Source organism: Entelurus aequoreus, linkage group LG20, assembly GCF_033978785.1.
Source record: "Entelurus aequoreus isolate RoL-2023_Sb linkage group LG20, RoL_Eaeq_v1.1, whole genome shotgun sequence".
NCBI lineage: Eukaryota > Metazoa > Chordata > Actinopteri > Syngnathiformes > Syngnathidae > Entelurus > Entelurus aequoreus.
This window is the reverse complement of record NC_084750.1, coordinates 48,990,444-49,016,804: the sequence shown is the minus strand read 5'-3', so window position 1 is coordinate 49,016,804 and position 26,361 is coordinate 48,990,444. Positions and strand designations below refer to the sequence as shown.

Sequence of the window (26,361 nt, the reverse complement as noted above, 5' to 3'; positions counted from 1 at the left end):
GACACTTCACCCTTTGCCTCTGATGGCTGCTGGTTAGCGCCTTGCATGGCAGCTCCCGCCATCAGTGTGTCAATGTGTGTGTGAATGGGTAAATGTGGAAATACTGTCAAAGTGCTTTGAGTACCTTGAAGGTAGAAAAGCGCTATACAAGTATAACCCATTTATCATTTATTAGTGCCCAAGACATGGGTAACTTACACATCTGTGAAGGCACCATTAATGCTGAAAGGTACATACAGGTTTTGGAGCAACATATGTTGCCATCCATGCAACGTTACCATGGACGCCCCTGCTTATTTCAGCAAGACAATGCCAAGTGTTACATCAACGTGGCTTCATAGTAAAAGAGTGCGGGTACTAGACTGGCCTGCCTGTAGTCCAGACCTGTCTCCCATTGAAAATGTGTGGCACCTAAAATAGCAGAAGGGAGACCCCCGGACTGTTGAACAACTTAAGCTGTACATCAAGCAAGAATGGGAAAGAATTCCACTTCAAAAATGTGTCTCCTCAGTTCCCAAACCTTTACTGAGTGTTGTTAAAAGGAAAGGCCATGTAACACAGTGGTGAACATGCCCTTTTCCAACTACTTTTGCACATGTTGCAGCCATGAAATTCTAAGTTAATTATTATTTGCAAAAAAATAAATAAAGTTTATGAGTTTGAACATCAAATATCTTGTCTTTGTAGCATATTCAACTAAATATGGCTTGAAAAGGATTTGCAAATCATTGTATTCCGTTTATATTTACATCTAACACAATTTCCCAACTCATATGGAAACGGGGTTTGTATATATCATACCAACTTTATTTATAAAGCCCCATTAAAAAGAAGCACAGTTGAAGAACAAAGGGCTGTACACCACAAAGAAATGGCAAAGCAAGGACTAAAAAATAAAACAGAAGTAAAATACACATTGAAAAAGCAAATACAAATTATCCTAAGAACAATTTGTTAGATAAAAAGCAATTAAAAAGTTAAAAAAGTTAAAAGCTAAAAACAGTTTAAAGTCTCATGCTGTGTTAAAAGCCAGTGAATAAAAATGGGTTTTAAGAAGGTTCTTAAAAGTAGCCAAAGAAGGGGCCTGTCTCACATGGAGAGGGAGATGCTTCCAGAGTTTGGGGCCCGCAACAGAGAAGGCTCTGTCCCCCCTGAGCTTGCGCTTGGATTTGGGTACCTCCAGGATCAGCTGATCAGCTGACCTGAGGGAGCGGGTGGGGGCATAGAGGTGGAGCAGCTCAGAGAGGTAAGTTGGGGCAAGACCATGTAAGGATTTAAAACGAGTAAGATCCTTTTAAAATGGACTGTAAAAGACACAGTGGAGGGAGGCTAAACCAGGAGTAATGTGCTCTCTTTTTCTTGTGTTAGTTAAAAGTCTGCAGGTGCATTTTGGAGCAGCTGCAGATGTGAGAGGGAGGACTGACTAATTCCAAAATACAAAGCGTTACAGTAATCCAGCCCAGATGTGATAAAGACATGGATTACTGTCTCTAACTGTTGCCTAGAAAGAAGGTTTTTAACCTTGGCCAGCTGATGTAAATAAAAAAAGCTGGCTTTCACCACTGTGCCAATCTGACGCTCCAATTTAAGTCTGTCTGGCTTCTTTGTATTTGCATCACGCGTCTGCCACGTACGTTTGTTCTTGTCTCCTAGCCCCTGCTACTCGTCACAGTCTGTGCTAAGTGTTAGCCTTAGCTTCCGGTGCGCTTGGCACCTCAGCCAGTCGCTTTGTACCTGTTTTGTGTTGTGTTATAATTAAATCAAGTTGTTACCTGCAAGTCCTGTCCGGATTTGTCCTTTGCATCTTGCCCCGATCGTGACAATAGAGACCCAACAAATAGTTCATAAAGTCACACATTTTAAAATTGTATAAAAGACAAGTGTTCAAATGATGTATAAAGTAAATAATAATATGCTTCCTGAAGTGGTCCAGAAGATGTTTCAGATGTGAACCAGTACATATGTATGTCATATAAAGGTGCTAATCTATGGGATCATTAATACGGTAATTAGAAATACAAATATGTCACACTTCAATATTTCTAACACCTATAAAAAACACAATTATGAATAAGTCTAATATTGTACGGTGAATATATATACACACAAAATGTTTATTGTATGTAAAAGATGTCTTGTACTGTTTACTCTCACCTTTTCAGTCAAATTGTTCTGTTCAATGTTTAATAAAAGTACACAATGTTGCATATTAAAGGCCTACTGAAAGCCACTACTACGGCCACGCAGTCTGATAGTTTATATATCAATGATGAAATCTTAACATTGCAACACATGCCAATACGGCCGGGTTAACTTATAAAGTGACATTTTAAATTTCCCAAGAAACTTCCGGTTGAAAACGTCTATGTATGATGACGTATGCGCGTGACGTCAATGGTTGAAGTGGAAGTATTGGGACACCATTCAATCCAATACAAACAGCTCTGTTTTCATCGCAAAATTCCACAGTATTTTGGACATCTGTGTTGGTGAATCTTTTGCAATTTGTTTAATGAACAATGAAGACTGCAAAGAAGAAAGCTGTAGGTGGGATCGGTGTATTAGCGGCTGGCTGCAGCAACACAACCAGGAAGACTTTGAGTTGGATAGCAGACGCGCTATCCGACGCTAGCCGCCGACCGCATCGATGATCGGGTGAAGTCCTTCGTTGCGCCGTCGATCGCTGGAACGCAGGTGAGCACGGGTGTTGATGAGCAGATGAGGGCTGGCATAGGTGGTGAGCTAATGTTTTTAGCATAGCTCTGTCCAGGTCCCGTAGCTAAGTTAGCTTCAATGGCGTCGTTAGCAACAGCATTGCTAGGCTTCGCCAGGCAGTACAGTATTAACCGTGTGGTTACAGGTCCAGTGTTTGGTAGTATTGTTGATCTTCTGTCTATCCTTCCAGTCAGGGGCTTATTTCGTCTGTTTCTATATGCAGCTAAGCATGATGCTATCACGTTAGCTCCGTAGCTAAAGTGCTTCACCGATATATTGTCGTGGAGATAAAAGTCACTGTGAATGTCCATTTTGCGTTCTCAAATCTAATTTTCAAGAGGATATAGTATCCCAGGTGGTTTAAAATACAAATCTGTGATCCACAATAGAAAAAGGAGTGTGTGGAATCCAATGAGCCTACGGTCAGAGCGAAAAAAGATACGTCCTGCACTGCACTCTAGTCCTTCACTCTCACGTTCCTCATCCACAAATCTTTCATCCTGGCTCAAATTAATGGGGTAATCGTCGCTTTCTCGGTCCGAATCGCTCTCGCTGCTAGTGTAAACAATGGGGAAATGTGAGGAGCCTTTCAACCTGCGACGTCACGCTACTTCCGGTACAGGCAAGGCTTTTTTTTATCAGCGACCAAAAGTTGCGAACTTTATCGTCAATGTTCTCTACTAAATCCTTTCAGCAAAAATATGGCAATATCGCAAAATGATCAAGTATGACACACAGAATGGATCTGCTATTCCGGTTTAAATAAGAAATTTCATTTCAGTAGGCCTTTAATGCATGTACTTGACTGAAAAACGCACTAATATAAAATATCTAATTTAAAAATGTAGAAGCATGTTAACACGATAGTTACACAAACAACAATGTCGCACATGTTATATGTGCTGATGTTGTTAGAAAGTCAACATTAAAGTCTTGACAGTTTATTTCAAATCCTGCATCTTCATTTGCTGCTGCTGTTCTCACCAGCACACTTGTGTTTCTTACACTGCTACTTAGAAGACAATCTTTCACCACACACACTGCAACTCAACACTTTCTCTCCTGGGTGTCTTCTCATGTGTGCTACAAGTTTTGATCGTTCACAAAAGCTTCTGTTGCAGATTGATTAGGAAAGTGATTTTTCTCCAGTGTGTGTTCTAGTGTGTCTTTTCAAATTCTGACTTTCTGTAAAACCTTTACCGCAGGTTGAACAGGAAAAAGGTTTTTCACCAGTGTGTGTTCTCATGTGTACTTTCAAATTGTTACTTTGTACAAAACCTTTATCACAGAATGAACAGATAAAAGGCTTTTCTTCAGTGTGTGTTCTCATGTGTACTTTCAAATATCGACTGTCTGTAAAACCTTTACCACAGGTTGAACAGGAAAAAGGTTTTTCACCAGTGTGTGTTCTCATGTGTACTTTCAAAAATTTACTTTGTGTAAAACCTTTACCACAGTTTGAACAGGAAAAGGGTTTTTCACCAGTGTGTGTTCTCATGTGTGCTTTCAAATGTTGACTTTGTGTAAAACCTTTACCACAGGTTGAACAGGAAAAAGGTTTTTCACCTGTGTGTATTCTCATGTGTACTTTCAAATATTGACTTTGTGTAAAACCTTTACCACAGGTTAAACAGGAAAAGGGTGTTTCACCAGTGTGTGCTCTCATGTGTACTTTCAAATGTTCCTTCCTTGAAAAAGATAAGCCACAGATTGAACAAGAAAAAGGTTTTTCACCAGTGTGTGTTCTCATGTGTTCTTTCAAACATTGACTTTGTGTAAATCCTTTACCACAGGTTAAACAGGAAAAAGGTGTTTCACCAGTGTGTGTTGTCATGTGTACTTTCAATTTGTGACTTTGTGTAAAACCTTTACCACAGGTTACACAGGAAAAAGGTTTTTCACCAGTGTGTGTTCTCAAGTGTACTTTCAATGTGTGACTTTCTAAAAAACCTTTACCACAGATTGAACAGATAAAAGGTTTTTCTCCAGTGTGTGTTCTCATGTGTCTTTTCAGATACCAATGGCTTTTAAAGGTTTTGTCACAGTGAGAACATGTGAAGTGAGTGTTGTCAGTGTGACATGTTGCATCATGTTTAGAGTGTTCATCATCAGTGTCAGGAGAGTGTGACGTTGTGTCCTCACTATCTGATAGTGGAGCTAAGATCTTGTCTGCTTGTGATCCTCCACAGTGGTCTCCATCAGCTTCTGTTGTCATGTGTTGTGTTGAGCTGCTGCTTGGAGGCTCCGCCTCTCTCTTATCCTCATTTTCACCTTTGACCTCATCATCTTCACTCTTCACAGGGACACCAGTCACTGGGAACTCCACCAGTCCTTCAATATGATCTCCCTCCTGACTGATGCTGTGTTCTTCCTCTTCCTCTTTAATGTGGGGGGTCAGTGAGTCTTCGTCTTCCTTTTTACAGGGAAGGGTCTGTGTTAAAGAGGAAAAGAAGATGCCAGAGGGTCCGTGGTGTCTGGTCTTCCTCTTTGGTGGATCCTCCTTCAACATCCTGAAGCTACTCTCCTGTTTGTCAGGCAGAAGTTGTTCTTCACAGACGTCTGCAGGACACGAAATGACAAACATGCTTGAAAAATGTCCAGATTTGCTGAGTCACATGAGGCATTCAGTAAGTTCACATGTACTTCAAATAACAAGTTAATGTACGAATTGGCCTGAAAACAAACACACTGCTCTTTACAACATTATTCACAGGAAAAGAAGACCACTTTTTACAAGGGGTGGGCAATATGGCCTAAAATCTGTATTGCCATAAATTTTCTTCTGCCTGAGGTATGATGTATAAAGTTGGAGAAAAGATTAGGTCGTTTACAGTGTAAATCTGTATTCCGTATTGTTAGCTCTGCTGTGGCGCTATCTTGTGGTCGAGTTCGCTCACTGCGAGTGCTGTGGGTTGAAAGTGCATTTCCTTTTGCTACGTGCCATAAACCCAAAGTATGGTTTCTTCGTTTATCTCGCCAAGCAACATTTGTAAGTGTAACCAGGGATTTCCACTGGATGCGGAACGGCGGCACCACGGTGACAGACTCGTTCCGTTTTTTGTTTTCAAGTCAATGTGTCAGTTTCCACCGCCTGGCTTCTATATTTAGTGGTCGCCACAACAAGGCGGTTCAATTGAGCTAAAATCTGCTCATGTGGGACAAGAAGTCACGCATATACACAAAATAAATGATCTAGTTTACTTTGAAAATAGAATATTCTGTTTAAGGCGGATGGTAATCTACACTTTGAAAAGTCCTAATGGACATGAAGTCCACTTGTCATAAGGTTTTCAGACCTAATTTCACCTCTTTGACACAAATGGATGAAGACATGCTGCTTCTAAAAGGCCCAAAATTAAAGAATCATATAACAGGCATATCCCGGGCAGTTATATGGAGGCCTGTACTACAGCATTGTATTAAAATGACTAGTTCCATCTCCAACATGAAAGTGAGTGTCACCAACACTACTGCACACAGGAAAAGGTGTGGAGGAGAATTGCAAGTAGTCGAAACAAAGATTGTGAATGACTGACAAGAGGCTCACTTTGTTCATGTAAGTCTGCTGTGGAATAAACATGCTCAGGTGCTGAGAGCGATGCACAGAGTGAAACCTCTTAGTCCAGTTTAAAATCCAGAGACCAAGAAGGAAACACACGGACAGAGCAATGTATTGATGACGGCAAGAATTAAGTTATTAGGTTTATTTTCATTTATATCGGACCCGGCCTACGATTACATGAATATTTGAATGCCTCTGGACATCATATTTAATGCTTTTTAATACCATTTAAGGCCTTAATTTATGCAAAGTCCATTCAATGCCTTTAATGATTTTAATGACCCACAGAAACACTCTTAAATTTAAAAAAATGTGGTCCGATCGATACAAAAATTGACAGTAACAATACCAAGTATAATATCAGTATAAGGTCAATAGTGGTTTCATCAATTGTTTGTATTATATATATTTTGATGATTTTGTGATTGTTTACAGGAAATAAGTCTTTGGACACAGGAAGACTTTAAGGGCATAAACCAAATTATTGTATTCAAAGCCATCCTGTCTTTTTTCTTATTCGGGTTATTCAAGTCATGCAACCACATGCTACTTGGATAGCTTGCACTTGCACCCACTATAGTCTCTATAGCTTAGGCGCCGATCTACATTTCTGCCAGTGGATGCTCGGACGGGCAGTAAATCTGACGCTACTTTTCTGAGCATGCGCGGTTTTTGCTTGGTGGTGACTCACCACTGGTTGCACATTTCAAATGCAGTATTAAAGGCACTACCTAATCCACTTTTTATTTTTGATATAATGAAAACTGTTCTTATTGTTTTATTTTTGATGCTAAGAATATAGTTTTATTTTAACTTTCTCATATTAATTTTGAAATAATTGTATATATATATATATATATATATATATATATATATATATATATATATATATATATATATATATATAATATATATATATATGTGTGTGTGTGTGTGTGTTTTCATCTCAAACATGTTATGATGGCAAAATGAACATTGATTACTATTATGCATGCAAAGAATGCAATGAACTGTATTGCATTCTTAAAATGTTAAACTGTTGTCGTCATTATTAAGTGGTTTGTCTTTTTTATATTGTTTATGTATTGTTGGCAGGTTGAAAACAGCTAAGCGGATTTGCGTGGAGAAACCACCATTTAAACAGCAACGTATAATAATCATCAAAAACGCATCAGAGACAAGAACTTTTTTATGTGATCACACCACACAGCACATAGGGCTGTGAGCGCACCTGTTTTTATTAGCACACACAAATTGTGTGTGCAGCTGTGCATGTCAGCCTTCAATAATGAAAACAGGTGTTTAGGAAATAAAAGACAATTAGGACAAACGCAATAATAGAGGGCACATCTTAACATGTATAATTAAACCTTAATTAAGCAAAAATATTGCTCCGGCCAGGCTGCACCAAATGATAATATAAATCCATTTAATCAAGTCAAAATACAAATAAGGCAACAAGAGAAGTATCCCACACTTCTCTTTTGTAAAGTAAATTTGTACAGCCGATATCGGCATCTCCATCAACAATATGGTTTGCCTGAGAAGCTGGACCGGACAAAATATATATATATATTTTTTTAAGCAAAAATATCCATCCATCCGGCGGAGGAAACTCATTTCGGCCGCTTGTACCCGTGATCTTGTCCTTTCGGTCATAAACCAAAGTTAATGACCATAGGTGAGGATGGGAACGTAGATCGACCGGTAAATTGAGAGCTTTGCCTTCCGGCTCAGCTCCCTCTTCACCACAACGGATCGCTACAGCGTCCGCATTACTGAAGACGCCGCACCAATCCACCTGTCGATCTCACAATCCACTCTTCCCTCACTCGTTAGCAAGACTCCTAGGTACTTGAACTCCTCCACTTGGGGCAAGATCTCCTCCCCAACCTGGAGATGGAACTCCACCCTTTCCCGGGCGAGAACCATGGACTCGGACTTGGAGGTGCTGATTCTCATCCCAGTCGCTTCACACTCGGCTGCGAACCGATCCAGTGAGAGCTGAAGATCCTGGCCAGTTGAAGCCATCAGGACCACATCATCTGCAAAAAGCAGAGACCTAATCCTGCAGCCGCCAAACCGGATCCCCTCAACGCCCTGACTGCGCCTAGAAATTCTGCCCATAAAAGTTATGAACAGAATCGGTGACAAAGAGCAGCCTTGGCGGAGTCCAACCCTCACTGGAAACGTGTCCGACTTACTGCCAGCAATGCAGACCAAGCTCTGACACTGATCATACAGGGAGTGGACCGCCACAATCAGACAGTCCGATACCCCATACTCTCTGAGCACTCCCCACAGGACTTCCCGAGGGACACGGTCAAATGCCTTCTCCAAGTCCACAAAGCACATGTAGACTGGTTGGGCAAACTCCCATGCACCCTCAAGGACCCTGCCGAGAGTATAGAGCTGGTCTATCATTCCACGACCAGGACGAAAACCACACTGTTCCTCCGGAATCCGAGGTTCAACTATCCGGAGTAGCCTCCTCTCCAGTACACCTGAATAGACCTTACCGGGAAGGCTGAGGAGTGTGATCCCACGATAGTTGGAACACAACCTCCGGTTCCCCTTCTTAAAGAGAGGAACCACCACCCCGGTCTGCCAATCCAGAGGTACTGCCCCGATGTCCATGCAATGTTTCAGAGTCTTGTCAACCAAGACAGCCCCACAGCATCCAGAGCCTTAAGGAACTCTGGGCGGATCTTATCCACCCCCGGGGCCTTGCCACCGAGGAACTTTTTAACTACCTCTGCAACCTTAGCCCCAGAAATAGGAGAGCCCACCACAGATACCCCAGGCACTGCTTCCTCATAGGAAGATGTATTGGTGGGATTGAGGAGGTCTTCGAAGTATTCCCTCCACCGATCCACAACAGCCGCAGTAGAGGACATGGACTAAACATATCCACATATATATGGTATATCATGACATGGACTAAACATATCCACATATATATGGTATATCGTGACATGGACTAAACATATCCACATACATATGGTGTATCGTGACATGGCCTAAACATATCCACATATATATGGTGTATCGTGACATGGCCTAAACATATCCACATACATATGGTGTATCGTGACATGGCCTAAACATATCCACATATATATGGTGTATCGTGACATGGCCTAAACATATCCACATATATATGGTGTATCGTGACATGGACTAAACATATCCACATATATATGGTGTATTGTGACATGTACTAAACATATCCACATATATATGGTGTATCGTGACATGGACTAAACATATCCACATATATATGGTGTATCGTGACATGGACTAAACATATCCACATATATATGGTGTATGGTGACATGGACTAAACATATCCACATATATATGGTGTATCGTGACATGGCCTAAACATATCCACATATATATGGTGTATCGTGACATGGACTAAACCAGGGGTCACCAACGCGGTGCCCGCGGGCACCAGGTCGCCCGTAAGGACCAGATGAGTCGCCCGTGGGCCTGCTCTAAAAAAATAAATAAATATATAAATAAATAAATAAATTTTTTTTTTTTTTTTTAATTAAATCTACATAGAAAAAACACAAGATACACTTTCAATCAGTGCATCAACCCAAACAACCTCCCCCATGCACACTCATCCACACCCACTCACACAAAAGGGGTTATTTCTTTCTGCTACCAATATTCTGGTTCCCACAACATAGACAACACATCTGCAAGGGACACAGTCCCTGAAGCACACATGATTGTATAGGCTGCTGGTCCACTAACATTTTCATTAATTACTATTTTTTATGTAATTATTTTTATATTGTTTTACTTTCTTTTTTATCCAAGAAAATGTTTTTTATTTATTTATCTTATTTTATTTTATTTTTAAAAAAAGGCCCTTATCTTCAACAGACCAGGTTGTCAATGAAATTAGATTTCTTTAAAGGGTTTTTTAAACCAGGCCCAGTCCAGATAATGTCCAAGTCGGACTCAGCAACACACACACCTTCATTCACGTACACAGAAAAAAATTAGGGAACACAACAGATTGCATATAATTTATAAACAAAATTACATTTTCAAAATAAGCATTCATGTACAGTCCAGATTATGTCCAGGTCACTCAAATTAGGGAACACAACAACAGATATCATATAATCTATAAACATAATTATACTTTCAAAATAAGCCTTTGAGGACTTCTCATCTTTGTTTTAATGTTTTTTGGCATCATTATCGTTTTCAACCAAGTAACTTTCTAAAGTTAGAAAATACTGAATACATGTTTTAAAGAAAGTAATACTAAGTGAATATCTGTTTTTGGCCTTAAAAATAAACATTTTACAGAGTACTATAATTAAATTGACTAAATCATGATTGTCAATGAACTCTCCTAAAATAACAGAAACCACATTAAGCTTCATAAACAAACCAATCCTTAAACACATTTTTTCAACTTCCACCCAAAATAAAGACACAATATGACAATACCAAAACAAATGCAGGGTGGATTCAGGCTCCTGACAACAAAATCGGCAATCATCTGACTCTCTCATATTCCATAATTTTAACATTTTCCCTGTGGGTAAGAAGTTATAAATAATTTTAATTTGAAAATAACGATTTTGCACATCGATAGTGGTTTTATAGATTAGTTTGAATATGGCATCCCATGGCAACGGGCAGTCAAAAAAGTCCTCCCATTTTCCATTTGTGTTGTATGAGGCAGCCTTCAAAGATTTCTTTATTAAATAAAAATTATATATTTTTCTATTTATTTTAGTTCCTTTTTGCCAACTAGAATTTTTTATTAGAGGTTTACAAACTAATAATTTAGTAGTTCCATAATTAATTATTTGTTTCCATCTTTTCCCAATTACTCCAGTTAGTTGATAAAATGAAAAGCTTGAGCAAGCAGCACCATACATAGCTCTAAATTCATCATACTTCATTACCATTCTCATTGATAATATCATTGACAAAAATGATTCCTCTTTCAAACATATTTTTCCAAAAGAAAGGCTTTCCATCTATTACAATATTAGAGTTCATCCATATTAACTGCTGCAAAAATATTGTCTCTTTTTTCTGGCACATAAAATTTAAAACACCACTATGAGTGGATTGTTTCCTTTATGAACCCCGCCATGTTTCCCAGCAGACTCTCTGGGAGGGGATCACTTGTAAAAAAGGATACAATTTCTTTTGATACAGTACATGTTTTTTGTCCAACAGGACATTTGTGTACCACTCAATGTTTAAATACATCTTTGGAACAATTGATGCTTTTAAAGACAGAAATATAGCTTCAATGTTGAGAAGTTTCAGGCCCCCATATTCATACTCTTTGTACAAAACCTTTCTTTTAATCTTTTCTGGTTTGCCGTTCCAGACAAAATCGAAGACCCTCCGCTCATAAATCTTAAAAAAGTTTTGTGATGGAGCTGGTAATGACAAAAACTAATAAATAAATTGAGGAATAATTAACGAGTTGGCAATAGACATTTTACCATACAAGGTTAGGGATTTCCCTTTCCATAATTTCATAATTTTGTCCAGCTTTCTTAGTCGATTATCATAATTTACTGAGCCTAGATCTTCCAGATTTTCTGGGACAACAACACCAAGTATGTTAACTGGTCCATCTGTCCACAAAACAGGCACTTTGCATTCCATTCGAAAGGACGTTCCCTTTAGATTTCCGATCCTTAACATTTTACATTTATCATAATTAAGCTTAAGGCCAGATTGCTGTGAAAATATGTCCAAAAGATTAAGAAGGTTCCGCAAACAATGAGGAAAAATCTTATCTTTGTGAATCAGCCTTTTCTGACATGAACTTCATCAAGAACAAACACAGAACACGCCTCACTGATGCACATCTGCAAGACTCACTCAGAGTTGCAGTGTCAAGTTACACACCAGAGTACAACACACTAGTTAACAGCATGCAATGCCAGGCTTCCCACTAACTGACAAAGAAACAGATAACAGATTTGGTGTCCAGTTCAAAGTGTGACTTGATTTAAAAATTTGAGAGTTTACTTTTGTATTTTACATGAGTTATTATTTGTACGAACATGGTGCAAAGTAATTCATGATTTGTTAAAAAATGTTAGTGGCTAGCTAGTTAAAATGGGATATTGTGATTTCACAAGACTGTCTTAGAAGTCATCATTTGAAAATGTTCAATTTGAAAAATGTGCACTTAGAGAAAATATAAAAATAAAGTGTTGCATATTGATATGTATCTGTTTCTATATATATTTATTGTGAGAAATCATTAAGATGATCAGTGTTTCCACAAAGATAAATATCATTAATTATTAATAATAACAGAGTTAAAGGTAAATTGAGCAAATTGGCTACTTCTGGCAATTTATTTAAGTGTGTATCTAACTGGTAGCCCTTCGCATTAATCAGTACCCAAGAAGTAGCTCTTGGTTTCAAAAAGGTTGGTGACCCCTGGACTAAACAAATCCACATATATATGGTGTATCGTGACATGGCCTAAACATATCCACATATATATTTCCTTGCCCGTATGTGGGCTCTGTACCGAGGATGTCGTTGTGGCTTGTACAGCCCTTTGAGACACTTGTGATTTAGGGCTATATAAATAAACATTGATTGATTGATTGATTGATATGGTGTATCGTGACATGGCCTAAACACATCCACATATATATGGTGTATCGTGACATGGCCTAAACATATCCACATATTAATAAAAGGCCATATCGCCCAGCCCTAGTTAGAATGTGATTTTTATTCTATTTTTTTAATATATCCACCATCATGTCTTTTATAATGATTGTGAACGACAGAAAAATTCCCCAAAAAGTGCAGTTCCCCTCTAAATTGCAATGATTAGATTTAAGACTTGAAGTGTATGAGCATGAAGTGATGAAGCCTACTTGGATGAGTCTTCTAAGACAAAGTGAACAGTCCAGTTGTGATGGATTGAATGCCCTGAGAATAAAATGATATGTGCTTACTTGGACTGTGATGAAGCTGTGAGGACTCAGGTGCTTTGTCTTCATGCTCTTCAGTCTTCACAGAGACAACAGTCATGACATCATCCTCCTCCTGCCCTACAACACACTCTCCCTCCTGAGTAACCCAGAGATCCTCCTCTTCCTCTTTAATGTAAGGGGGTCGTGGATCCTCCTGCTGCTGAAGGGCATGTTCTTCTTGACGAGCATTCATCTGTTGGACGTCTGCAAGACAACACAAACAAACTTCAGCTCAGATGTGTCAAATATTTTTTTAGTCTATCAAATATAATATTTTCCAAGTGGACTGAGAGACTTTGCGGTGATGTTCTTCTACACATGGAATAATCATAGTTTATTGATTATTAAGAATTGTGTATATGATCTTGTTTTCTACATTTACAGTAATTATTGATAAAAAGTAACAGCTTTTTAGAACATACAGAAAATCTCCTGCTTGGATTTTAAAGGCCTACTGAAATGAAATGTTTTTATTTAAACGGGGATAGCAGATCCATTCTATGTGTCATACTTGATCATTTCGCGATATTGCCATATTTTTGCTGAAAGGATTTAGTAGAGAACATTGACGATAAAGTTCGCAACTTTTGGTCGCTGATAAAATAAGCCTTGCCTGTACCAGAAGTAGCGTGACGTCACAGGTTGAAAGGCTCCTCACATTTCCCCATTGTTTACACCAGCAGCGAGAGCGATTCGGACCGAGAAAGCGACGATTACCCCATTAATTTGAGCGAGGATGAAAGATTTGTGGATGAGGAACGTGAGAGTGAAGGACTAGAGTGCAGTGCAGGACATATCTTTCTTCGCTATAACTGTAACTTAGGTACAAGGTCTCATTGGATTCCACACTTTCTCCTTTTTCTATTGTATATCACGGATTTGTATTTTAAACCACCTGGGATACTATATCCTCTTGAAAATGAGAGTCGAGAACGCGAAATGGACATTCACAGTGACTTTTATCCCCACGACAATACATTGGCGAAGCACTTTAGCTACGGCGCTAACGTGATAGCATCGTGCTTAAATGCAGATAGAAACAAAAGAAATAAGCCCCTGACTGGAAGGATAGACAGAAGATCAACAATACTACTATCAGGAGACACCGAACCAAACACTGGACCTGTAACCACACGGTTAATGCTGTGCCGCCTGGCGAAGCCTAGCCATGCAGTTGCTAACGACGCCATTGAAGCTAACTTAGCTACGGGACCTCGTCAGAGCTATGCTAAAAACATTAGCTCTCCACCTACGCCAGCCAGCCCTCATCTGCTCATCAACACCCGTGCTCACCTGCGTTCCAGCGATCGACGGCGCAATGAAGGACTTCACCCGATCATCGATGCGGTCGGCGGCTAGCGTCGAAAAGCGCGTCTGCTATCCAAATCAAAGTCCTCCTGGTTGTGTTGCTGCAGCCAGCCGCTAATACACCGATCCCACCTACAGCTTTCTTCTTTGCAGTCTCCATTGTTAATCGAACAAATTGCAAAAGATTCACCAACACAGATGTCCAGAATACTGTGGAATGTTGCGAAGAAAACAGAGCTTTTTGTATTGGATACAATGTGTACTAATACTTCCGCTTCAACAATTGACGTCACGCGCAAACGTCATCATACATAGACGTTTTCAAGCGGAAGTGTGGCGGGAAATGTAAAATGTCACTTTATAAGTTAACCCGGCCGTATTGGCATGTGTTGCAATGTTAAGATTTCATCATTGATATATAAACTATCAGACTGCGTGGTCGCTAGTAGTGGCTTTCAGTAGGCCTTTAATACCGTCATGACTGTAAAGGCTTAGTGGCCACATGCGTGGACATCACCTTTTATTTCCACTATTGTGTACACTACTGAATTGGGGTCTTATGGCCGCTTATGTGGACACTTATACTGCCATCTGGTGGTGTCAGAAGAGTATAACATACAACGGAATTTGGAGGAAAAAAAAGTGTAAAAATAAGAATTAGCATGTCACTAAATATGAAGTATACGTTTGTGTACTTATGGACTAAGTACATCATATCAAAAGATGATTCTTAGTTTTTATTCTAATTCGGGTCCAATAAGCCCAAATAGCAAAGAGAAATAAAAAAAGCATGTAAACAAACAGCTTGGGCCTTAAGAGGTTGAGTCAGTCTGCACGTATATAAGTTTCATTGTGCTGCAGCATCAAGTGACGCCAACTCGCTCCTCCCACTACCAACCTACCAGCCAACCTTGACGTGCACCTCCAAAATAGTCTGAGCTCACGTCAATGGTGACCAGGACTGCAGAGCTGTGATTAGTTGGCTTTACTTTTACATGCAATATCCTCTCCTCGTTCTTCCTTCTGTGAAGGCAACATTTTTAACCCAACAGAAAACAAACAGAAGTGCAGCAAGTGTGGCCGTGCGATTGTATGTTGGTTAAACCTCACTCACACCTTAAGAAATGCGCTGGCGGGAGAATATATACCGGTATACACTATATTGCCAAAAGTATTTGGCCACCCATCCAAATGATGACAATCAGGTGTCCTAATCACTTATAAAATCAAGCACTTACGCATGGAGACTGTTTCTACAAACATTTGTGAAAGAATGGGCCGCTCTCAGTGATTTCCAGTGAAAGAGTTTTTTTTTTTTTCATAAACAAATACAATCATGTGTGCTTACGGACTGTATCCTTGCAGACTGTATTGATCTATATTGATATATAATGTATATATTGTGTTTTTTATGTTGATTTAATAAAAAAAATAAAACATTTTTAAAAAATAAAATAATTTCTTGCGCGGCCCGGTACCAATCAGTCCCGGTGGTTGGAGACCACTGGTGTAAAGCACGTCGCCACTGGACTCTAGAGCAGCGGAGACACCTTCTCTGGACTGATGAATCACACTTTTTCATCTGGCAATCTGATGGACCAGTCTGGGTTTGGAGGTTGCCAGGAGAACGCTACATTTCCGACTGCATTGTGCTGAGTGTGACATTTGGTGGAGAAGGAATTATGGTGTGGGGTTGGTTTTTCAGGAGTTGGGCTTGGCCCCTTAGTTCCAGTGAAAGGAACTTTGAATGCTCCAGGATACCAAAACATTTTGGACAATTCCATGGGATGGCACTTCAAGTTCATATGTGAGTAAAGGCAGATGGCCAAATACTTCTGGCAATATAGTGCATGTATATAATTTTTTTTTTTGAGAATATTTGGGTACCTCATGCTTCGATTACAAACAAAATATTGATGCATATTCAATTTTGTGTACAGTATATTAAAGCCATTTTTAATATTTAACATTTATTTCATTAAATATTTATTTTTGTCTGACTGAATAAGCATTAATCACTTACAATTGTGCAAATAGTGTATTCGTAATAACAAGCATCAGTTTTAGGGATGTCCGATAATATCGGACTGCCGATATTATCGGCCGATAAATGCTTTAAAATGTAATATCGGAAATTATCGGTTTCAAAATTATCGGTATCGGTTTCAAAAAGTAAAATGTATGACTTTTTAAAAGGCCGCTGTGTACACGGACGTAGGGAGAAGTACAGAGCGCCAATAAACCTTAAAGACACTGCCTTTGCGTGCCGGCCCAGTCACATAATATCTACGGCTTTTCACACACACAAGTGAATGCAAGGCATACTTGGTCAACTGCCATACAGGTCACACTGAGGGTTGCCGTATAAACAACTTTAACACTGTTACAAATATGCGCCACACTGTGAACCCACACCAAACAAGAATGACAAACACATTTTGGGAGAACAACCGCACCGTAACACAACATAAACACAACAGAACAAATACCAAGAACCCCTTGCAGCACTAACTCTTCCGGGACGCTACAATATACACCCCCTGCTACCCCCTACCCCCACCACCTCAACCCAACCCCGCCCACCTCAACCTCCTCATGCTCTCTCAGGGAGAGCATGTCCCAAATTCCAAGCTGCTGTTTTGAGGCATGTTAAAAAAAATAATGCACTTTGTGACTTCAATAATAAATATGGCAGTGCCATGTTGGCATTTTTTTCCATAACTTGAGTTGCTTTATTTTGGAAAACCTTGTTACATTGTTTAATGCATCCAGCGGGGCATCACAACAAAATTAGGCATAATAATGTGTTCATTCCACGACTGTATATATCGGTATCGGTAATTAAGAGTTGGACAATATCGGAATATCGGCAAAAAAGCCATTATCGGACATCTCTAATCAGTTGATTTAATTTCCATATGTCCGCCCGAATGCAGCTGAGATCGGCTCCAGCACCCCCCCGCAACCCCAAAAAGGGACAAGTGGTAGGAAATATATGGATGGATGCTATCAAGGTAATAGAAGTACGTGCAAACAACATAATTTGTATTTATTGCTAATAAAGTTAGCACCGACACAAAGTAGACTGCTGCAATGTATGTGTAATACATTATATTACACTGTCATAATCCTGTAAAGCGTCTTTGAGTGCACTGAAAAGCGCTATACCAAATAAAATGTATTATTATTATTATTATACCATGTGACTTATTCCAGACTTAAATTACGAGACGTTCGTTCCTTTCTAGTAACAAATATTTAATGATGTTAAGCGTGACTGTAATATACAGTAAAAAAAAACAGTTCAAATATTTAAATAAGTCAATATAATTCTCATAGAGAACATATAATATATCAAGTTCGCTGACGATACCACAGTGGTCGGGCTCATCTCCAGGGGTGACGAGGCTGCCTATCCTGAAGCCTGAAGACCAGAGAGATCATCGTCGACTTCAGGAGGAGCAGCACCGACTCTGCCCCCCTCTACATCAACGGCGAGCGTGTGGAGAGGCTCCACACCAATGTTCCCTCTAATTGTTCATGTGTGTGAGCAAACACAAAAACTCCCTGAGCATTCAGTGGAGCACATGTGAGCAACATCACACGTGGCAATACCAGCAGCACACCTGTCTCAAACCAATCTTTTATAATAACACTCAAATGACAGGAGTCATTTTCATGAGATTATTTTGGAATATTAGTGATTTGGCCCACTTGTAATGAAAATAAAAGACATCTTGTTTTTCATAAGCTATGGATTAGTGTTGTACAATATGTCTGGCTGGGGGTCCTGCTTTGGAAATCATTTGTACCCCTTTCAGAGATCACATTTAGTTGCCCTTAAACATCCTCATGTTGCACAATGAAATGTAAGCATAGGATGAAGTGTGCATTCCTGTAACTTTCTCTAGTAACAGCATTCCATGATTAATATCAATAAATTAACATTAATAATAAATGACAGTAGAATAAGCACACGTATGACTGAGGAGTCATAGTGTAACTTTGTGTGGTGTTTGAGTTGTCCGACTTTTTGTGTGGCCATAAACGCACCAGTGGTTTAGTGGTATGCGTGTTGGTGACAGATGACAAGTTGGTTTTGGCCTGGTTTGTACGGCAGATAGTTTTTCGAGATATAAGTTTTTTACTCATGTTTTTGGTGTGGTTATGGCCGAATATAAACAGTTTTGCTCAATAAAGTGATCGATATAATTCCTGTCCTCGAAGCATCTCGATAGACGTTACAATAATTGAACGGTGTTGACGAACACTGTCACTCAGAGTTGCATTGCAAAATTACACAGAATAAATGTGTTTATTTTGTTTACAATTCAGATGGGATTTGATTTGTTGCGCGGCATATATTTGTTGTGTGCAGAGGACGCTTGAGCAGTGCGCAATTGCGCAGGCGCGCACCTTAGAGGGAACGTTGGTCCACACCTTCAGGTACTTTGGAGTCCACATCTCTAACGACTTTTCCTGGACAGTCAACACCAAAGCAATCATCAAGAAGGCTCAGCAGCGGCTACACTTCCTGAGAGTCCTCGGGAAGTACAACCTAAAGCCTGACCTGCTGCTGACCTTCTACCGCTCGTCCATCGAGAGCCTGCTGACCTACTGTATTACAGTATGGTACGGCAGCTGCACTGCAGCAGACAGGGAGAGGCTGCAAAGAGTGGTCAAGACGGCTCAGAAGATCATCGGCCGCCCTCTCCCCTCTCTGATGGACATCTACACCTCCCGCTGCCTCAACAGAGCCAGTGCCATAATCAAGGACAGCACCCAACCTGGCTCTGACCTGTTCCACCTGCTGCCCTCTGGGAAGTGCTACAGGTGCATTAAAACCAGGACAAACAGGCTAAAGAACAGCTTCTTCCCCAGGGCCATAACCACCCTGAACGGACTGCCCCATTGTCCCCCATAACTGCCTTCTCTTCGGTGCAATAACCCATTCCACCAACCACCCTGTTTTTTTTTTCATGTAGATATTCATGTATATTTTGCACTTCTATATTTTAATATATTTACACATTGTTTTCTTGCATGCACAGATCGCACTGTAATGGAATGGCCTCAATCTTGTTACCCTGCGTAATGACAATAAAGCTGATTCTGATAAAATACACTCCTCAAAAAAACGCTCGCATTTGCTACAAAGGCCTGCTAGCGGGCTAACGCTAGCACGTTAGCTTCGAACAACATATCAGGTAAATAAGATAAATAATATACAAATATGTCATTTATATTACCTCATAAGCCGCATGTACAAGAGAGGAGTGGAATATATTCTTCCTATTGTTACACCAGCAACTCTTAAATGGGACTTCTTTTGTTCTGTGGCTGGGCGAAGGAAGTGTGCACCACTCACTATTGTCCCAGTGAAACACGTGTTTGGACAACATTGGTTCCGCGGTTGAGAACACCTCGATGACGTCACACAGGAGGAAGAACAAAACAAGATGGCGTCCGACGGAGAATACGTTGTTTTGGTTATTATGGTTTCTTGTTCTTCATTACAACGTCCATGTGCACATGTATGTCTTTTAACATAATAAACGTCCTTATTAATTGTTTGTATGCGGATACATTAGTCTGAGTGCACGTTGACGTGCTAGCCTAGCCTGCTGGTTAGCTTAGCTTGTTAGCTGCTAACAAAGAGAGGCGGAAGTGATCGACACATCAAAGCAGAGATCCAATGTAAGTGTAAAGTGTTATTATTGTGTCAACATGTCTCCAAACCCCGTTTCCATATGAGTTGGGAAATGGTGTTAGATGTAAATATAAACGGAATACAATGATTTGCAAATCCTTTTCAAGCCATATTCAATTGAATGCACTACAAAGACAAGATATTTGATGTTCAAACTCATAAATTTAATTTTTGTTTTGCAAATAATAATTAACTTAGAATTTCATGGCTGCAACACGTGCCAAAGTAGTTGGGAAAGGGCATGTTCACCACTGTGTTACATGGCCTTTCCTTTTAACAACACTCAGTAAAGGTTTGGGAACTGAGGAGACACATTTTTGAAGTGGAATTCTTTCCCATTCTTGCTTGATGTACAGCTTAAGTTGTTCAACAGTCCGGGTTCTCCGTTGTGCTATTTTAGGCTTCATAATGCACCACACATTTTCAATGGGAGACAGGTCTGGACTACAGGCAGGCCAGTCTAGTACCCGCACTCTTTTACTATGAAGCCACATTGATGTAACACGTGGCTTGGCATTGTCTTGCTGAAATAAGCAGGGGCGTCCATGGTAACGTTGCTTGGATGGCAACATATGTTGCTCCAAAACCTGTATGTACCTTTCAGCATTAATGGTGCCTTCACAGATGTGTAAGTTACCCATGTCTTGGGCACTAATACACCCCCATACCATCACACATGCTGGCTTTTACACTTTGCGCCTAGAACAATCCGGATGTTTTTTTCCTCTTTGGTCCGGAGGACACGACGTCCACAGTTTCCAAAAACAATTTGAAATGTGGACTCGTCAGACCACAGAACACTTTTCCACTTTGTATCAGTCCATCTTAGATGAGCTCAGGCCCAGCGAAACCGACGGCGTTTCTGGGTGTTGTTGATAAACAGTTTTCGTCTTGCATAGGAGAGTTTTAACTTGCACTTACAGATGTAGCGACCAACTGTAGTTACTGACAGTGGGTTTCTGAAGTGTTCCTGAGCCCATGTGGTGATATCCTTTACACACTGATGAGGCTTGTTGATGCAGTACAGCCTGAGGGATGGAAGGTCACAAGCTTAGCTGCTTACGTGCAGTGATTTCTCCAGATTCTCTGAATCCTTTGATGATGTTATGGACCGTAAATGGCGAAATCCCTAAATTCCTTGCAATAGCTGCTTGAGAAAGGTTTTTCTTAAACTGTTCAACAATTTGCTCACGCATTTGTTGACAAAGTGGTGACCCTCGCCCCATCCTTGTTTGTGAATGACTGAGCATTTCATGGAATCTACTTTTATACCCAATCATGGCACCCACCTGTTCCCAATTTGCCTGTTCACCTGTGGGATGTTCCAAATAAGTGTTTGATGAGCATTCCTCAACTTTATCAGTATTTATTGCCACCTTTCCCAACTTCTTTGTCACGTGTTGCTGGCATCAAATTCTAAAGTTAATGATTATTTGCAAAACAAAAAATGTTTATCAGTTTGAACATGAAATATGTTGTCTTTGTAGCATATTCAACTGAATATGGCTTGAAAATGATTTGCAAATCATTGTATTCCGTTTATATTTACATCTAACACAATTTCCCAACTCATATGGAAACGGGGTTTGTACATTAGGAAAGAGATCCAATGTAAGTGTAAAGTGTTATTATTGTGTGAACATGTCTACATTACAAATGATGTGAGCGTTGGTGAATCAGCGACTAACTGCTGCCGTTGAAGAAATATTTGTGATGTTAGAAAGAAAAAAAACGAGGAGGAACGAGGAGGAACTTTGTCCAACAAAAGAGGAGAAGGAGCGACAACATCAACATTCAAGAAACATCAAGTTGTGTTACACATCCATCCATCCATCTTCTTCTGCTTATCCGAGTTCGGGTCGTGGGGGCAGCAGCCTAAGCAGGGAAGCCCAGACTTTCCTCTCCCCAGCCGCTTCGTCCAGCTCTTCCCGGGGGATCCCGAGGCGTTCCCAGGCCAGCCGGGAGACATAGTCTTCCCAACGTGTCCTGGGTCTTCCCCGTGGCCTCCTACCGGTCGGACGTGCCCATAACACCTCCCTAGGGAGGCGTTTGGGTGGCATCCTGACCAAATGCCCGAACCACCTCATCTGGCTCCTCTCCATGTGGAGGAGCAGCGGCTTTACTTTGAGCTCCTCCCGGGTGACAGAGCTTCTCACCCTATCTCTAAGGGAGAGCCCCGCCACCCGGCGGAGGGAACTCATTTCGGCCGCTTGTACCCGTGATCTTGTCCTTTCGGTCATAACCCAAAGCTCATGACCATAGGTGAGGATGGGAACGTAGATCGACCGGTAAATTGAGAGCTTTGCCTTCCGGCTCAGCTCCTTCTTCACCACAACGGATCGGTACAGCGTCCACATTACTGAAGACGCCGCACCGATCCGCCTGTCGACCTCACCATCCACTCTTCCCTCACTTGTGAACAAGACTCCGAGGTACTTGAACTCCTCCACTTGGGGCAGGGTCTCCTCCCCAACCCGGAGATGGCACTCCACCCTTTTCCGGGCGAGAACCTTGGACTCGGACTTGGAGGTGCTGATTCTCATCCCCCCTGAAGATCCTGGCCAGATGAAGCCATCAGTACCACATCATCTGCAAAAAGCAGAGACCTAATCCTGCAGCCACCAAACCAGATCCCCTCAACGCCTTGACTGTGCACAGTAATTCTGTCCATTTTGATTGATTGATTGATTGATTGATTGAGACTTTTATTAGTAGGTTGCACAGTGAAGTACATATTCCGTACAATTGACCACTAAATGGTAACACCCCAATAAGTTTTTCAACTTGTTTAAGTCGGGGTCCACTTAAATTGATTCATGATACAGATATATACTATCATATATACTATCATCATAATACAGTCATCACACAAGATAATCACATTGAATTATTTACATTATTTACAATCGGGTGTGGAGGGGTGGGGGTAGGATATGGACAGCAAGTAGTGGAGAGAGAGAGAGAGAGAGAGAGAGAGAGAAAGAGAGAGAGAGAGAGAGAGAGAGAGAGAGAGAGAGAGAGAGAGATCAGAGGGCATAAGAAAAAGTATCTGCATTTGATTGTTTACATTTGATTATTAGCAATCCGGGGAGGGTGTTAGTTTAGGGTTGTAGCTGCCTGGAGGTGAACTTTTATTGCGGTTTTGGAGGAGGATAGAGATGCCCTTTCTTTTATACCTGTTGGGAGCGCATTCCACATTGATGTGGCATAGAAAGAGAATGAGTTAAGACCTTTGTTAGTTCGGAATCTGGGTTTAACGTGGTTAGTGGAGCACCCCCTGGTGTTGTGGTTATGGCGGTCATTTACATTAAGGAAGTAGTTTGACATGTACTTCGGTATCAGGGAGGTGTAGCGGATTTTATAGACTAGGCTCAGTGCAAGTTGTTTTACTCTGTCCTCCACCCTGAGCCAGCCCACTTTGGAGAAGTGGGTAGGAGTGAGGTGTGATCTGGGGTGGAGGTCTAGAAGTAATCTGACTAGCTTGTTCTGGGATGTTTGGAGTTTAGATTTGAAGGTTTTGGAGGTGCTGGGGTACCAGGAGGTGCATGCGTAATCGAAAAAGGGTTGAACGAGAGTTCCCGCCAGAATCTTTATGGTGCTTTTGTTGACTAGAGAGGAAATTCTGTAGAGAAATCTCGTTCGTTGGTTAACCTTTTTGATTACCTTGGTTGCCATTTTATCACAGGAAAGGTTAGCCTCTAGAATGGAACCTAGGTAGGTGACCTCATCTTTCCTGGTGATAACAATGTCACCCACTTTTATAGTGAAGTCATTGACTTTCTTAAGGTTGATATGGGACCCAAATAGGATGGATTCTGTTTTACCCAAGTGTATGGATAGCTTGTTGTCAGCGAGCCAGGTGCAAGTTCTACAGAGCTCAGCACTGAGGATTTTCTCCACCTGTGACTTGTCCTTGTCGGATACCAGCAGGGCAGAGTCATCCGCAAACAAAAACAATTCACAGTCGCATGCCATAAAAGCTATGAACAGAATCGGTGCCTTGGCGGAGTCCAACCCTGACTGGAAACGTGTCCGACTTACTGTCGGCAATGCGGACCAAGCTCTGACACTGATCATACAGGGAGCGGACCGCCACAATCAGACAGTCCGATACCCCATACTCTCTGAGCACTCCCCACAGGACTTTTCAAGGGACACGGTCGAATGCCTTCTCCAAGTCCACAAAGCATATGTAGACTGGTTGGGCAAACTCCCATGCACCATCAAGGACCCTGCCGAGAGTATAGAGCTGGTCCACAGTTCCACGACCAGGATGAAAACCACACTGTTCCTCCTGAATCCGAGGTTCGACTATCCGGCGTAAACTCCTCTCCAGTACACCTGAATAGACCTTACCGGGAAGGCTGAGGATGCTTATACATATTGACACAAATATAATAAAAACACTAACCTTATGACGGATGCTTTTGCAATTTTTCAATTTGATCTTTCACAACACCTAGTGGCCACAATAATTCATTAAGTCAAGCTCATGGCGCAGAAAGTTGAACGATGCGGACACCTTTGTTACTGGATACTTTCTATCCGACTTCTGTTTTGGAGACTTTGTGTACGTATTAAGCAACTATAATTATTTGGTATGCTTAAATGTGCAGTTTTAGCTTAGCTGTTGTGTAGCTGCTAGCTCCTACAGCAGGTGTGTCCAAAGTGCAGCCCATAGCTATGTTTTTAACCGACAACTGGGAGTGTTGAAAATGTGGTATTTGCGTGTCGGTCCAATCAGCGGCAGCTACGCCCTGTTTTGTCATTGGACCTACACTGTAAAAACTCTTTCAGTGGTATTGTCCATTTGACTTTATTTTTAAAAGTATATTTATTCCAATAAATCAATTTATTTTTATAGTTTTTGAGTTATCTATAAGTAAAAAGGGTGAATATTTTCATAACTTAATTTTTTATGTGATAAAATTAATTTTATTGGACTTCCAACATAAATTGATTTAGCAAAACTCAGTTGAAAGGTTTATATCAGACCTAAAAGGTCAGGCCCCGCCCACCTGCATGCAGCTGTGGAAGAACAAGCCCAGACATGTCTCTTCACGGAGCCCAAGGAAAACACTTTACCGGACTCATCACTCATGTAAGTAACAATTTATAATGTTAAAAGTCAGTATTTGCCAGGATTGAAATGTATACATTTTCAAAAGCATGGCTCAACGTTATATTTAGTTTGCTACTTTTCCCGCCGACCGCCATTTCGAATTTGCTCTTACCTCCAACAGCTCATTAACTTCAACGAAACATTGTTATAGCTGTGCAGTTTATAATTAGCGTTTTATTTGCGTGGTAGTTTAATATTTTATTCTTCAGTTTATAAGCAGCCACATTAAAGCTGCTTCACTAGCTTGCATTAAAAGTTGCTAGAAGCTAGCTAGATAGCTCCCCTCTGACCTGTTGTCCATGCACACTCTTAGGCAAAACGCTACTCTTGTAAGAATAACACTCATTGTGTAAGTATCAATCTCAACATTTCCCCCCCCCAAAAAATCTCAACAGTAGTCACTATTTAAAGCAGGGGTCCCCAAACTACGGCCCGCGGGCCGGATCCGGCCCCCCCAGCATCCAAAAATCCGGCCCACAATTTTTTTTATTTATTCATTTTTTTAATCTTTCCTTTCTAATCCATTTTCTACCACTTGTTACTCTTGGTGTCTCCTAGTCGCTCAGGCAAATCATATTGTCTAAAAATTAATTTTTCCATCGATAACGTGACAATGTTAAATGTTGATGAACATCAATGTTAATTGATGTTAAATGACAAAACGGATTTTAAAGACAATGTATATATACATACATACATATATATATATATTTATATATATATATATATATATATATATATATATATATATATATATATATATATATATATATATATATATATATATACATACACAGCCTGGCCCCCGGCCAAATTTTTTTAACCCAATGCGGCCCCCGAGTCAAAAAGTTTGGGGACCCCTGATTTAAAGGGTCAATTTTCAAAATGTTCTTCCGTGGGGGCATGCCCCCGGACCACCCTACTGTTGCTCGGTTACCAA

The 26,361-nt window shown here is 40.6% G+C and overlaps 2 protein-coding genes across 2 annotated transcripts in view; one reads left to right on the top strand and one right to left on the bottom strand.

The window, feature by feature from the left end:
* The window catches only part of LOC133636330 (zinc finger protein 25-like), a 1,044,419-nt gene that overhangs the window by 466,575 nt on the left and 551,483 nt on the right, over nt 1-26,361 (top strand). The gene's annotated exons all lie outside the window — the stretch shown is intronic.
* Nucleotides 2,640-19,990, bottom strand: LOC133635713 (gastrula zinc finger protein XlCGF57.1-like). The gene is made up of 3 exons (XM_062028961.1): nt 19,839-19,990; nt 13,264-13,485; nt 2,640-5,274 (listed from the first exon to the last, which is right to left on the bottom strand). The coding sequence occupies exons 2-3, from the start codon at nt 13,472-13,474 to the stop codon at nt 3,842-3,844; spliced, it is 1,644 nt and encodes a 547-aa protein (XP_061884945.1). The 5' UTR covers nt 13,475-13,485; nt 19,839-19,990; the 3' UTR covers nt 2,640-3,841.

Excerpts from the sequence above, each read along its gene's own strand:
- LOC133635713 (XM_062028961.1), bottom strand. The coding sequence starts at position 13,474 with ATGAATGCTCGTCAAGAAGAACATGCCCTTCAGCAGCAGGAGGATCCA. Across the intron at positions 5,275-13,263 it reads ACAGCTTCATCACAGTCCAA|ACGTCTGTGAAGAACAACTT; the intron begins GTAAGCACATAT and ends CGTGTCCTGCAG.